At 33.9% G+C, this 16,991-nt stretch overlaps 1 protein-coding gene across 1 annotated transcript; it reads right to left on the reverse strand.

Annotated features, from left to right (window-relative positions):
• Positions 1–16,023: 16,023 nt before the first annotated feature.
• On the reverse strand, positions 16,024–16,593 carry LOC122606617 (pectinesterase inhibitor 9-like). The gene has a single exon (XM_043779460.1). The coding sequence runs from the start codon at positions 16,591–16,593 to the stop codon at positions 16,024–16,026; it is 570 nt and encodes a 189-aa protein (XP_043635395.1).
• Between the last annotated feature and the right edge of the window lie 398 nt (positions 16,594–16,991).

Raw genomic sequence — 16,991 nt, forward strand, 5'->3', positions numbered from 1 at the left:
GAGGGTAGATATCTTGGAGAGGAGGGTAAGAGAATTAGGGTAAATCTCTTCCTCTTTTGTGAATATTTTGTTTCCTTCTTGAGGAGATTTGTGGTAATCTTGTTACCAAGTCGTGTCCGAGTATATCAGAGCTTCAATATATGTTTAATAGATTAATTGTAGGACATATCTATATCTGATCTTTTTCGTGCATCTCTTCGGAGCTGGGTATTTATTACCTTTAGAGCTCCAGAATAATCTCACTGAACGGAGGTCGGGCTCCGTTAAGGGTATAAGTAGCTTTACCTGTACGAAGATGACTTCGTATTCTGTTTCTGCTTCGGATACGGAGCTAGAGCTCGGTATGGGTATATCATCACCGAGCTTAGAGCTATGCAAGCAGATACAAAGTCTTTTGAAGAAACATTTATCAACTTGTGCTATTTGCCGAGCTTAGAGCTCTGCAAATAGTTGAAGATGACTTATGACAAACATTCGAACCAACTTGTACTATTTGCCGAGCTCAAAGCTCTGCGAATAATAACTTTTAAGACTGAATACAATGATTTTCATGAAGACTGAAGTATGCCGAGCTCAAAGCTCTGCATACAATTAAAAACAATTTAGTGAGAGCGTCAAACCAGGCACGAGGAGCTTGTTTCAAACCAAACAACGCCTTATCTAACCTGTAGACATAGTCCGGATGTTTATAATTCACAAAGCCTTCTGGTTGATCAACATAGACCTCTTCTTTGAGAACTCCGTTCAAAAATGCTGTTTTGACATCCATCTGATATACAATAAAGTTCTTGTAGGCAGCATAAGCAAGAAACAAGCTTATAGCTTCAATTCGTGTAGCTGGTGCAAACCTCTCATCATAATCTATGCCATTGTGTTGACAATATCCCTTACCAACCAAACGTGCTTTGTTTCGTACAACAACTCCATTTTCATCCTTTTTATTCTTGAAGATCCACTTGGTTTTAATTGGTTCTTTGTTCTTGTAAGGATTTGGAACCAATCTCCACACTTCAAGACTCTCAAATTGATTGAGTTCTTCTTGCATAGCTTCCATCCAATCTGTACTACTGAGTGTCTCATTCACAGTTTTCAGTTCAACTATACTCAGGAAGTTTACAAACAGACATTCATTCACGGAAGAAGATCTTGTCTGTATTCCTGAATCTGGATTGCCAATTATTTGAGAAATAGGATGAGATCTAGTCCATTTGGTTGAGTGTGGAAGAGGATCTTGAGAATCACTGAATTCTTCATCAATAAAACGAGGAGTATGTTGTGCAGTCACTTGTTCAAAAGAAGTTGCCATTAGCTCAACAAAGTCGTCAGTGGCATATACTTCAGTATTAGTGTCGGGATTTGTCCATTGAGTAATATGGAGAGGTGAACCTTGCAAATCAGAATTAGCAGCAGGAAGAGGAGAATCAGACGATGGGGAAGTTACATCTGAAGAAGGTGATGGTGATAACTCATTAGATACATTCGGTGCAGAAGAAGTAATAATGGTACTGGAAACTGCATTTGTATCTAATCCGGGTTCAGACATTCTTGGATGATCATGGTAAAATTTCTCAAACAGAATATCCAAATCCTCTGTGGTCGGAGCACTGAAGTTAGATTTGACATTTGAAGCGGTTTTTGTTGCGGAAGCTTGTGGTCGATTAAGTTCGGGTCTTGAACTGATTTGTTCAAGAACCATTCCTGAGAGTTCATCAAATCGAACATTCATACTCTCAACTATCTTTTTCATCCGATGATTGTACACACGATATGCAATCGATTCTCTTGAGTAACCAATGAAGTATGCCTCATCACCCTTTGGTTCAAACTTTCCCAAATTGCCTCGATCATTGAGAACATAACAAACACATCCAAAAATGTGTAAGAAGTTCACATTTGGCTTTCTTTTATTGATCACCTCATATGGAGTTTTGTCAAATTTCTTGTTGATAATTGAGCTATTCTGAGTAAAACAAGCAGTAGCTACAGCTTCAGCCCAGTGATTTGGAGGCAGCTTTGAGTAAGCAAGCATTGTTCTAGATGCTTCAACAAGAGTTCTATTTTGACGTTCAACTACTCCATTTTGTTGAGGTGTTCTTGTGGCAGATAATTGATGTGTAATGCCTAATGATTTAAAGAAAAAATCAATAGTTGAATTCTTGAATTCTGTGCCATTGCCTGAGCGAACAATTCGAACTGATGATTGAAGATTGACTTGGGTTTGCTTGATGAAATCAATAATTTCATTTGGAGCATAACTTTTGGCGTGAAGAAAGATTACCCAAGTGTAGCAAGAATAATCATCAACAATTACAAGAATGTATCGCTTTCCATGAATGCTTTGAACTTTCATCGGTCTACACAAATCCATATGCAAAAGATGCAAAGGACCTTCAGTACTAAGATGTTTCTTTGGTTTGTGAGATGCCTTCTTCATCTTTCCAATAGCACATGCCGGACAAACATGTGCACTTTCATACTTGTAATCAGGAAGACCTTCAAAAAGTTGTTTATCCACTAAAGCATTGATAGTTTGAAAACTAAGATGAGACAGACGACGATGCCATAACCAAGAATTTTGTGCAGAGGCTTTTGAAAGAAGGCAAATTTCAGAAGACGGAGTTGGAATATTATTAAGATCAATGGTGAACAAGTTATTGTCCCTTGTTCTAGTGAGAATATCTACCCCCTTTTCAGTTTGAACTTTGCATTCGTATCTTTTGAAAGGCACTTGAAGATCATTGTCACAGAATTGTCCAACACTGAAAAGATTGTGCCCTAAACCTTCAACATAAGAGACTCTCTTGGTTGTAATTCCATTCTTGACAATGTTACCATAACCAAGAATAGGAGCAATATGATCATTTTCAAATCTAACCGTTCCCATAAACTTCTCAACAAAATTGGTGAGTAATGACTTGTTACCATTCATATGACGAGAACATCCCGAGTCAACATACCAAACACAAATGAGATATTCCTGCAAGGACAAGTTATATTGTTAAGGTACCCACATATACTGGGTCCTTGCGGGTGAGAGGGATAAAATGCAAGTACATATATACACAATGATAAACAAACAAGAGCACACAAACATGGTTTTATTCAAGCATAACAAATAAACACACATAGTTGTCCAAATTTGAATTACGAATTACAAGTTAAACAAAGATACAGATTAAACACAATTGTTACAAGCGGGAGTAGTTCTAGATGTATTAGCACTATCTATTGATTTTAATCTACGAACAATCCACACTTGTTTGATATGAGTCGAAATTCCATCAAGCTTGACTTTTCTAGAAGCATGTAAAAATCTATCTTTAGGAATCTACTTACTGCTACTAGTTAAGCACACGTCACCTGAAATATGAACATTCCTTAAATTAGAAAACAAATTGGTTTTTATGTTCTTGTCAGGATTCTTCTTGATGATTTCGTTACTCTTCTGACCTTTCTTGATATTATTAGGTGACAACCAACCATACTGATCTTTATATTTAGTAATCCTTGAGGTTGTGTCTCTAACTACCTTCAAAGTGGACTTAGAGGTCGTCTGAGAATGAGTAGGAAAACTAGAATATGTATGAGTCTTCGGTTGTTTGTTACCTAATAATTCATTCTGCACTGGTTTTGAAACCTTGGGGAGTTTTATTTCTTTTGGTGACTTAACTTCAGATTTAACTTTAGTCAGTGTTGGGTCACCAGAAGTCTTTGATGTATGCGAACTTGAGAAAGATTTTATGGGCTTTGATTTTGTCAACTTACCTTGTTGGGTATGCGACGAAGAGTATGATCTTGGAATCTTTGTCTCAGTAATTTCAAGTTTGTTTTCCTTTTTCTCAAAATTTTTCTCAAAGTCAGGATTAAATTTATGATTTCCATTCATAAAATCAACTGCGATTCTGTTTCCAATTTCACACTTGTTTCAGTCACATTTGTCTGACATGAACTTTGCTTAAATGAATTTGATACTTTTTCTTTGTCCAAAAATGATTAAAGTTTCAATTGTGTCAAAGCTAATTCCACTTTGACTTTATTAAGTTCCTAAACCACTTTTATTCGTTGTTCCTTTTCCTTTTCAAACTTTTTGATTGCATCATCAAATTCATTCAAGTAAGTTTGAGTTTCTTCTGAAAGCTTAGGAATAGATGTATCAAAATAAATATCATTTGGATTAACAAAAAAAAATCATCATATTCATCTTGATCACATTCAGTTTGAACAGAAACATGCACAACTTTAAAATCAGCTTGCACAGATGCATTCACAATTTCACAAATTGAACAAGTAGACTGATTTGAATTTTTTATATTTTCATAATTGGTTTGCTCAGTTTCATTCACCATTTCTCATATAGAACACCCTGGTTGATCACAAATGGTGGAAATTGTCTTGGATGGGTCTCTTATGTTAACACAATAATTTTGAGTCTTCAAATTTTCTATGAGTGATTGTTTTTCATCAAGAGACTTTTTCAAATTATCAATTTCTTTTTCCAAAACACTTTGAGGTATATATAAGGTCCGACGTTTGCAGCTTTTGGAAATGAAATAGAATTATCTAAATGTTTTTCCTTAAAAAGTATTTCAGAAACCTCAATCTCATGAATATCTTTATTACTTTGACACACAGGACGAGTTAAAAAATCAAATGACTCATCAATTAACTTATAACTGAAATAAACATTTGCACCCTTCTTTAGAAAATCATCTGCCTCAACATCACCATGACTTGGTCTAACAAATTGATCAGTCATCCCACTTTTCATATGAGATTATTTATACAAGAATGGAACTTCTTCTTGTGCTTTGAGCAAATGTTCTGAATTGACATAACCTAACCCTGAGTTGAATTGAGTTTTTGAATTTCTTGGCCTATTCAAATAGATTTGTTGATAAGTTTGATTAATCTTGTACAACTTTTCTTGAAAAAAATCTATTTCAGTTTTGAGTTCCTCATTTTTCTTTTCAAGTTGTTGATAGAGTGAATCTTTTATGCAACAATCATATTTTAGGTTAGAAATTTTATCTTCCATTTCTTTCAAATCATGGGTAGACTCTTTCAATTTGACATTTAATGACTCTATGTCCTCAACCAAAGCATTTGCTCGAAGCATCTCATTTGTTTTCTCAACTTCCAATTGTTTCATGATCTTGTTCAATTCAAGAACTTTGGTTTCAAGTTCTTGTTTCTCAAGATGTAGCTTGGAATTTGGAGTAAAAGTGACAACAGCTTTTTCAGATTTCAAAGTGTCAAATTCCTTTTGAAGTAGATCAAATTTAACTTGAAAATCATGTAAAATTTGGTCTATTTCTTTCAAATCTTTGTTTATTTTTGAAATCTCTTTACTTTTCATTTTACCTTCTTGAATAGTTGCTTCACTTTTATCCATGTAAAATCCTAAGAGTTTCTTAGGTATTGTGATTACCTCATTATCCTCTTTAGTAGAATCTTCAGCATCACTATCAAGCTCCTTTGACTTCTTGATCTTTGTCACGAAGTACACATTTGCTGCAAGTTCATCAGTCTCATCATCAGTGAGGTGAAGCCATTTATCATCCTCAGCTAGAAGAGCAATCCCACTTTCTTCTTGTTTTGCCAGCATGAGCTTGTATTTGTAGTATTCTGAATTCTTCTGACGAGGTTTGTTGCAATCTATGGCAATATGACCAGAAATACCACAATTATAACACTTTTTATCCACATTCTTCTTTTCCATGACTTTCCTCTCAAACTTCTTCTCATTATCAAACTTCTTTTCACCAACTGACTCCTTGTAGGTCTCAAACTTAGGAACACTTGCATTCTGGGCATATGAGGAAACTGAGGAAGACCTAAGCTGATTGTTGGTAGGTTTCTTCTTGAAAAATTTCCTTTTGAAAGCCTTTGTGAAATAAGCTAGTTCCTTGTACATCGCAAGGTCCTTTTCATCTAGCTCAGGATCACTTACTTCACTCAAATCAGAATCAGTTTCAACTTCAACTCTACATTTCCTTGAAACTCTTGAAGACTTCTTTTCAACGACTAGAGCCAATGGATCAGAATAAACAATTTCATCTTTCTTCTTTTGAGTCTTCAGAACTTGATCAGTGTTCAATGTCAATTTTTCAAACAAAGTGTGAATGGTCAAGTTCCCAAAGTCTGCTTGTTGATTTAGTTGAGTCCCATAAACTTGCCACTCCTCCTCAAGATTTTTGATGAAATTGATGTTCAACTCCATGTTGGTTCTTTTGATATCATTTTTCCTCAACTCATTGATGATATTCCAAATCTTGATATAGACATCACTGAGAGGTTCTCCTTTCTATTGTTTGAATGTCTCATACATGTTCAAAACAGTTGACAATCTTATGGTGTTTGAAACATCGGAACCTTCCATTTGTTTTTCAACTTCATCCCAAATGTCCTTTCCAGTTTCATATGAGTCAACATTACAATATATATATCATCTGGAAGAGCTTGATAAAGATAAGCAATGGATTTTTGATCCACCTCAACACGATTTTTCTGTTAAGCATTCCAGCTTTCTTTTGGTAGAGGTTCATTATTCACTGGATTTTTGGGAATTTCAGGACCATCTTTTAAAGATTTTCTGATGTTCTTTGCATTCTTTTGACGATCAGTCCAATTCAAAAACCTTTTCTTCCATCGAGAATAAGATCCTCTAAACAATACAGGAGGTCTTCCATCCGAACCAAGAGCCAAAGCTTCTCTTGAAGACATTGTAAAAGATTTAGGAAATTTTAAAAAATTTGAACCAGACTTGTGAAGAATGCCGAGCTCAGACTTCGGCAGATAAAGCAAGATGATTTTGAATAATTGAAAAATTTTTATAACTAAAATAAAACAGATTAAGATCTAAACCAGAAACAAATTTTCTTTGAAAAAAGCAAATTGGATTAGTGAAGAATGCCGAGCAAATATCTTGGTAAACAGAATAAGTATCCTTCCAGTATACTGAATCAATGTCAACTTTAACTAAGTGCCGAGCTTATACTTCGGCAAATAGTACAATCACTAACACTGATCTCCAGTACTTAACCAAAATATCACTCTTCACTTATTTTGATGAGATAATATCTCTGCAAATAGAACAACTTGTTCCAAGTCTTAACCAACACCTACAACTTCACGTATTTGCCGAGCAAACTTCCTAGCAAATAGAACAACTCGTCTCAATACTTAAACAACTTTCAGTGAAATCAATTATTTGCCGAGTTAAGAACTCTGCAAATAGAACAAGTTACTCAACATTAAGTCAAACTTCTCATAACTTGTAATTACCGAGCAAGGAGCTCTGCAAATAGAAAAAGTTCCAATCAACCACCTCGGTAAACACTAGAAATCACAAAACGACAAGATAGTTGGTTTGCAATCGTCTTCTTCGTCCAGAACAACACTTATCTGTCGAGCTCACTGAAAATCTTCATTTTCTCCTTCAATTTTGTGAATTAAAACTTCAAATTTGTACCAAAATGTTCAGAAAACAACTGCGAACAAATCCTAAATCAAATTACCACCTAAATACCAGAATTCAAACCCATTGATCTATGCATTTGCCGAGCTTAAGTGAAATCTGACCAAATGATGAAATTGAACTCTAATTTTGAAACTAAATGAAGAGAAACAGAATCCTAAACGATCAGTGATCAAAGTTTGAAGAAAAACACACTAATTTTGCTGAAATTAATCGAACAATAACCTCGACAAATATATCAAATGTATAAACAGCTCAAAACACCAAAATAAGAACAAATTCAGCTTTCATTTTGCTTCTGGATCGTTCAGTTTAGCTGATTTTCTCTGATACCAAATGTAATGAAGTTAAATTAAGCTTTAGTGTGTGTTTTAATGTGTGTTAATGGCAAATGTATGTGTGTGAGAAAGTGTGTGTGTCGAGAGAGAAAATAAGAATGAAAGGGAAAGATGAGATAGCTTTAATGAGTGAAAGGTTACAAAATAAAGCTATGAAAGATGAGATTTCTTTAATGAGTGAAAATTTACAAAATAAAGCTATGGAGGGGGTTTATATACTTCTATACAAATTACACTTTTCCCCCTTCCATACTTAAGAACATTACAATACAAGTACAAAATAAGTTTTTATTACAAATCAACTACTACAAATAATATTTCTAACAAAGATGCCTGCAAAGATTCCCAAAGGGGGGAAGGTGCCTATTGGTTTGATTTCAAGTACTCAAGAAATAATCAAAGCAACCAAGAAGCAAACTGAGGTGCCATCTGGTAGTGCCTCGGTTCAGGGGGAACAACCTCAGAAGCAGCCTGAGCCTGCTAGGATGGATAAGGGCAAGACCTAGATGGTTGAAGAACCCAAGTCCAAAGGTTCTAAGGGTTCCGGACTTATGGTCGGTGAAAATGTTGATGAATTTGGCTATTCAATTCATGATAAAGCAGTAGATGAATGGAAACTCCTTGAACTTCAGAAAAGGGTTTCAAATCAGTTCATAGCCTGGAGGGAAAACACGGAAAGATAAAGGGCATAACATCTTTCGATGGGAACCCTTGATCACATTGATGCTGCAACTCTTGGTCTGTCATTGGAAAGATACTTGAAAATTAAACAAGACCCAAGAGTGCAGAAGGCCATAACTGATATGGCTGATTATGAATATGGAAAGAAGTACTCGCCTTTGGATCAGAAGTTAGAAAGTCTCACCTTCAAGATGCCCACTGAGGACTTGAAGAAAAATAAAGAAAATGAAATGGAAATAAAGAAAAAGGAGATTCTGGCTGAAGTTCAAAAGGTTGAGAAACAACTAACCAGGCCACCACCACCATCATCAAAAGCCAAAGTGACTGGACCAAGATCATCAAGGAAAAACACTTGTGGTGCTGATCTCTCCACATTCAAACCAATGTATAAAGATGTCATTCTGATCCAGAATAAGTATGAAAATGATCAGTATGAACATTATATGAAGCATAGATCCAATCCTGCCAAAATACTTGATGTTGATGTAGTTAAGGAGGATGGATTGAAATTGTTTGACTTGGTGATAAAAAGAGAAGGGAGAGCAGCTGAAAAGTACAATCAGGTTTCAGTTCATGAGTTTGGCATACCAGAACACAGAGAGATGATCCCAATTCTGAAGGCGAAGCCTAAATCTCACTTAAATGGTGCTTGGATATCAAGAATACAACAAAAGATGAAGGCCAAAGTTGAGATAGAAAAAAGATTGTTTGGGAAGAAGGATCACTCTCCACTGAAAAGGAAAGCTATTGAAGCACTTTCTGGCTCAAGGCATGCAAAGAAGTAGTTTCCTTATTCAGTTTATCATGTACTTGTATATATTTCATTTAATTTGTGTACTTGTAACAAACTTTTCAGTTCAGTATTGTATATAAGTTGCATGGTGCATTTCACAAGTAGATGATAGGTTTAAGTTAGAAAAACAACGTAAATTCCGAGGCATCAATGATCTATAAGATGTCCTTAGAAAATTTATACAGCTTAAACAAAACTTGCATTTCAGACTTACAAACATGTATAGGTAGAAGTCTGAAATGCATGCACTATTTCAGAACTAATAGGGGAATTTGTTAGGTCAGAAATCAACCAAGTGTAATTTGTTCAGAAATATTTGAGGTTCAGAGAAAATACTTGTACAAAAATTTTGAGGACTCTCTCAGAATTAGTTCTCTGAAGCTTCACTTTAGATCAAGATGCCCAACTGAAGACATTCATTCTGAAGTCAAAGACTGAAGACTGAAGAAGAGAATCCACTGAGAAGCAGAGCTCTGAGGAAATTCTATCTGATTGAAGATCTGAAGCTACCCAGTGTAAAGTACTTACACCACTTTGCACTGATTACGAGGAAACCTTATTTTTTTTACTTTCCCATGCTTTATCCAGACAATAACATTGTCTCTGGAAAGCTTTTTGGTTAAGTCAAATGGTTGGGAATAAAGTGTGAAATGTCACATTGTCACACCCCGCCAAATCATTTTGGCGAGTTATGACTACAAAGGATCATAACACAAATTGTACAAGAGAACGAACACTAAACGTGTCGTTTTTATTCATTAATACCAACGTTTCAAGACATAACCTTACAATAAAGTAGCTAGAGAATACATAAGAGTTCTTATTTATTATCTAGTACATGACTCTTGAATACTTGAGATTCCTACTCCACTCCATGAAATTCCATAACACTAGTTACCTAAGAAATACATGCTAAAACGTCAACATAAAGTTGGTGAGTCATAGGTTTATCATATCAACATAGTTTATGGATCACAAGGTTTTTATATACATAATATATATAATACTATAGCACTGAGCTCCCAATACCGAAGCTTAACGATGTTACATTTACCCCATGCGTAGTACTTTCATCCTCAAGTACTATGAATCAAATATCATGCACCCGTTTGATCATGCCGATCAAGTTAGTGCTACTAACTCGGGTGGGGGTGTCAAACCCAATAGATCTATTCACAAATATTCGCGCTTAAGTCCATAATTGACGGTATTGAAATAGGGGATTTAATAGGATGAGAAACAACTCAGGCAATATATAGTAATAAAGTACTTGTGTCCAATCTTAAAATAAATAAAAGTGCATGTATTCTCACCCAAAAAAATGAAATATTTAAAAGGGACTATGAACTCACCTTAGCTTGATATCGAGAAAATGGTGATTCGAAGTTGAGTATTCCGGAATTATGTGTGTCCTAAATAAATCATGTGATTTTATAAGTCAAAAGGTCACTTAAATTCTATCCGTTTTATATTACTGTCCATATTACCAACGCCAAGTTTATTTATTTGTAAAGCTCAAAATCTAAATTATAGTATGAATCAAGAAACCCATAATACTAGTATAGTCAGAAGGTTTTCATTATTTTAGTTATTCTTCATATGTAGGCCTATATGCCAATAATCACTATATATTCAAAATTAGAATCTCCTGATGAACTCATATTAGTAGTGTCTATACAACTAAACCCCATGTGAATAATCCATCAGCTAGTTTGATAAGAGCACTATATTATCTTATTACATAGTAATAACAGTGGGATCGGTTTCAATTTGTTAGTGTCTCTAAAACTCAAAGTTTGAATTTAAACATAAGTCGAGATATCCATAATTATTGAATAGGCATGAGATCGTCGTTATATAATTTCGTTCGTATTGATATATTAACCTTTCATGTCTCTAAACTTGGACCTCCTGAGACGTTTACACTTGATCATATACATGTTCACTAGTAGGTCATGTAAGCAAAAGTCTCTCATCTATGGTTTCTTAAGTCAATCAATTTATTTAACATGTGTAACATTATTTGGCCAGGTATATATAACTAATATGTGGGTTTAAGCATGTAGTCTTTTAGGTCCTCCCCTGTCCATGTTCATTACTTAAGGTCATTTGAATTATGCTTATAAGATTAGAACACTAATTAGCATTTCATGTTTAGAATCCATTTCTCCTGAAGTTTACTCATAGCATTGACAAAGCGATATCGTGACAAGAGTTTTTAGAATCGTTACATCGGTGAGCAGGGCCAAAAGACTTACAGCAACAGGAATCGAGAAGCGTAGGGATAATTCTAAGATGAAACGAGCTCCTGAGTTACGGTGACTGAAAACGCGTGATACTGAACAAAGAAAACGAGTTCGATTTTAATGACACATTTAGAAAGAAAACAAAACTCGAATGATATAGTGAATACATAGGTACTTACGAGAGCTAACAGAAACGTTTGGTGACTCAAGACTAGAACCCAAAACAGCAACGAAGCTCAACAAATGACAACCGCGGCTAACTGAAAGTCATGGTCATAGTGTTTATGATGTTATGGTGAGATGGGCTATATTTTTTTGGTTTGAGAACAGGGGTAAAACATGGAGGGTAAGGTGGAGTTTAAGTATTATAAATGATTGTTTAGCAATGGTGTTTTTGGTGCATTTGAGCTGGAGAATGGGATGATTATTTATAAGAGGACTGGAGCCGATCAGGAGAGTGTTGAGGAATGTTTTGAACTGGTTTTATTGGTGATTCAAGAAAGGTGTCTCCTGGGTGGAAGAGTCCTGTAAACATGGTGCCTCCTTGTAACCGATCGACTTAAAGAAATAATGGGAAATGGGGTGCTTTATCTTGTAACGTGTATATGATCAATAAAATATTTTGGTTAGTATAAGAAGGAAGAGATGTCAAGAATATAATCTGACAAGATGGAGACTATTGGTAAAAAGATAATCTGGCTGTCATGTTTAGAAAACTCATGTGTTCTACTTGTTATTTGTCATATTGTATTTTGAACCTTTCCTTGTTTTTGCTATAATTGGGCTCTTTTATATACTGATGTTGATGGTGGAATGAATGAACTTGTAAAATCTTAGATTCTCATTCATGTTGCTATTGATGATATATATTCTATCATGTATCTTGAATTTTTGATTTAACTGCTTGATGATTGACATAAGGGTTGAGTAAAAGTACCAAAAGTCATAATTTTGTTCATAAGAAATTGTCACTATTTTTACAAGTAATATGATAGTCAACCAAACTATATATTGCTCTAAATAAAATATAGTTTCCAAAAGATTTACTTAACATTTGGTATTTTCTTTTAGCATTCAGTAAAATAAAATCTTATCATACCATATTTAACTAATTAGAATATAATCTAGAATAAATATTGACTTGGAAATTTGACGATTGCTACACACATCAAATAATTTTTACACTTAACCTTAAAATATACGATTTAAGGAATCTTATTGATTTCCTTAAATGTATCCCAACAAAGTATTGTACGGCCCAGTCCACGTCATCATGAACTTTGCCTATAAATACAACGCTTCTCATAACTTGCAAAATGCTTGGAACTTTGGCATTGCAACTTGTGAGATATACTCTAAGTAATTCTTACGAGTATTTCCTAGTTGATAGATCATTTGTATTTCAAGGTTGTTTAGATATTTTCACAAGTGTGATTATCTTTGTTCCGCAACAACCTTTGTATTTTGTTTATATCAATGAATAAAATACATTGAAAAATACATTGTGACTCTTTGCCTAATACTTGATTATACATATTATTTATATAGTTTCAAGCACTTGTTTCTCGTATTTTCTTATCCATATCTGGATCATAATTCTGAACTAGTCTTTATCTAGATCAGAATTACTTGCCAGTTGGGTTACTTGATATACTTGTATTATCTTATTATATTTGCCTAACATCTTGTGTAGGGGACTCACATAGTTAGAGGTAGGTTGTGGAGGATCTAAGATTATATTTTCACTAAAAAGTAAATTAAAAAAAATTTGATTTATTTTTTATTTGTTGATTTGTTATTATTATTATTTTTTAATTTTTTTGAGAATGAGTTTTTATTAAAATAAATTAAAACATTAAAATATATTTTGTGTGAAAAGTATACGAATATTTTGTTAAATAATTAATTTTTTTATTATATACATAATCACATATTTGGTTCTATAAAAATAGTTTTTAAGTGGATGGACTTAACAGCCAAATAAACAGTCCTCAAATTTAGGTACTGTACTAACAGGATTTGAAAATTTTAGTTATGGTCCGAGTAGAGATTCAAAAGTTTGTACCAAAAAAGTAATCTAGGTATCTTTCAGGTACCATCCATATAATTTACTTTTAGAGTAAAAAAGAATGCTTTATTTAGTTTTGTAGTAGTATACTAGCTAGTATACTTGCTATAAGCGATGATTGAATACACTGTAATGTGTATCGAGTTGGTATTATAGTCAAAATGTTTACTTTGTTTAAAAATATACTAGTTCATTAAATATAATCCATAAAAAAAAAATCGCAATATCACAAGATTATGAAAATCGTATTGTGATTTTCTGTATGTTTGTCATGAAGTTGATAAACTAGTATGTTTGCTATTGAATGCTGTCAAAACATATCACGTCCAAACATAAGCTAGTATGTTTGTATGACTATTAGTCACGCTGTCAAAACATATTACGTCCAAGATTATTGCATGCTTTGGCAAGTTCATAGAATATAAAAGCCAAACATATGATTAAATGTAATTTCTTTATTACAAAAAGATGTATGTTTGTATTGTGTGTTTATCCCATATTGGAAGATAATGAAAATATGAATGTGTTTATAAATAGTATTTAGGGTAAATATTCAAATGGTTTAATATCTATTTGAATGGAAACCTTAAATATATATTTTTGCATATAAATAAATATAGAGTATCTTGACTAGCACTTTGCACCTTTACATCCTTACAAAAATATCAACAAGACACGTTTTTTTTTCGTTTTTTTTTCTTTCTATCCAATCGGTTTTCTAAGATACTACTACCTCTCTTTTGTTCCAATGGAGTATACAAAGAGATAACACTTTGAAGCTTCTACACATTACTACGTACTGGTAACAACTAATTAAAGCATATTAGTATTGGTAACAACTAAAATATATTACTGATATGCACCATTCACATTGAAGCTTCTACCAATTAATCTCGTCCATATGTACACATTACTATATATACACGTATTGGTAACAACTAAAATATACTACTGATAACAAGGGTACATATAGTTAATGAGAACGGTATTTATCAAACTCCCAAAATAGTGGAAAAAAAAACACAAAATTCAAAATCGCAATATCTAGCATAATCGCATAGCGATCTTCACAATCGTATAGCGATCTTCCATTTCGCATTGCGATTCTTCCAACTCGCATTGCGATCTTGCGATTTCAGCATTGCGATATTGCGATTCTTGATAATCTTATTGCGATTTTGTGCCTCTTTATGCGATTTTCCAGAAATATTGCAATTTACATGGTTATTTTGTGATAATCCGAAAAAACTTAGCTATTTTAGTACAATCACAACGAAATTTGGCTACTATCGCGATTTTCTCTATTTAAAATGTGAGATGATGAAAGTTTAATTGAGCTATAAAATTCGTTATTAGAAGTTAAAATATAACTAGTAATATAACGTGTGATTTGTGAATTGTTGTTAAGTTATGTTTTAATCTTTATACTGTGTTGATTTCTTTTTCATGCAAGTTTTAAACAAAAATATGAATTTTTTTTTTCAAATTGCCAAGTGTGGAAGTACTCAAATATAATCTTTATAGTGTGTTGATTTCTTTTTCAAGTAAGTTTTTTCTTTCCGCCTTCTCACTTGAATCTCTGGATATGCCAGTCCACATAACTACGTACATAAGCCTTATAAGTGGATCGAGTTTTATGGCTAGACACGTAAAGTGAGCTATTTTGTGAGTTAGGTAGTTCATTTTTTTTCTCGAATGGTAGGGGAATTTTTACACATAGATCGGGTTGTGATGTAATCCGTTGACATTGTGCCTCTAGGTATGTCCTTGCACGTGAATGTGACTCAATAATGCCCAAAAAATCTAAGATTGTGCGTCAATGAGGAGAGAGAGAGAAGAACAACAAAATGAGAAAATCATGATCTGCGCCATTTTTGTTAGCTTTTGTTTGTCTTAAATCTTTAATCTTTATGTGTGTTTGTTGTGTTGGTTTATGAAAACATGAGGCTGTGGTTATATAGAATAGCTTGTAACGTGACAAAAAATTCCACTTGTTGACTTTGAAAGTCAAATCTACATTTGCTGACAACAATGTCGAATATCATCTCCAAAGGTTTTTTCATGATGAGTAGAAAGGTTGAGGCGTTTGAGAAGGGATTGGTGATCAGAACCAATGATAGACCAATCAAGGAAATAACACACCGGAAAAGACTTCTGAATTTGGGATAGATTTTTTTTTTTTTTTTTCAAAATTCGAAATTTCATTGACATATGAAAGCTAGCTAGCAAGGTGTGCTAGCTAGTAGTACATACATTAAGTAGGACGCAAACATAAAAGAAACGAGCATACACGGAAAATAACGTAAATTAAACTACCAAACGAAAAGTAAATACTCGATAGTACGTAGGAATGTGTGAAACTGCTTATTGACTGAACCATGTACAGCTTGATCATTCTACAATTATTACCAATATTGCCATTAATTTAACAACACAAGACAATTGCTAGCAAGTTGTTTCACATTCAGAAACCTTTCTTTGATCATACTTTTTGCCTTACTCCCAAATTCATTCTCCGAAAAACCATCAATGCAGATTGTGGTATCCGTTTGGGCTGCCCTGACCCAGCTTTGCCGCGCAAAATTCTCCTCTCCGTCGTGTCCCATCTTTTGTAACTTCTTGACAGATTGAGTAATTTGGTTCACTCTGTTCTTAATCTGCTGCAGGCATTCAGCCAAGTTTTGGTGTTCTTCAGGATTTTTCATTTTATTATAGTAATACTCTTTTGCTAGCTTGTCCACATAAGTCTTTAAGAATCGCGCTTTGTCTAGACATGTAGTAAGTGAAATTTGAGCTATTTTTTGCGGGCTAGGTAGTTCATTTTTTTCCGCATATGGTAAGAGAGTTCTTACACATAGATCGGCGTATAATGTTGGTTGACATTGCGTCTCTAGGTACGTCCTTGCACTCGAACGTGACTCGACCGTGCCCAAAAAACCTAAGATTGTGAGGGAGAGGAACAACAATGAGATAATCATCATTTGTGCCATATTTGGTAGCCTTTGTTTAACTTAAATCATCTTTATGTGTGGTTTATGAAACCATGAGGATGTGGTTATATAGAAGAGCTTGTAACATGCGTTCGAATCTAATTGACATGCAACTTTGCTTAATAATACTCCGTAGTAAGTGAATTATTTTGTAGTAGTTTGAATATGCTTTTTAATTATTATGAATCGTTAATAAAACTAAGACCGGCCCCACTAGCAAAAATTAATACTAATACGTGAGATAATTAATTCATCAAGTTAGGCAGAGGTTTGACCATTTCTTTGCCCAAGCAATAACAAAGATTTGCATAAGACAAGGGTCATCCTTTGATTCTTCAACATGTCATAATCTTTATGAGAAATGATTATCCAAATAAAAATCTTAAATCAAAACAATT

This window comes from Erigeron canadensis, chromosome 7 (genome assembly GCF_010389155.1).
Source record: "Erigeron canadensis isolate Cc75 chromosome 7, C_canadensis_v1, whole genome shotgun sequence".
In the NCBI taxonomy this organism is placed as follows: Eukaryota; Viridiplantae; Streptophyta; class Magnoliopsida; order Asterales; family Asteraceae; genus Erigeron; species Erigeron canadensis.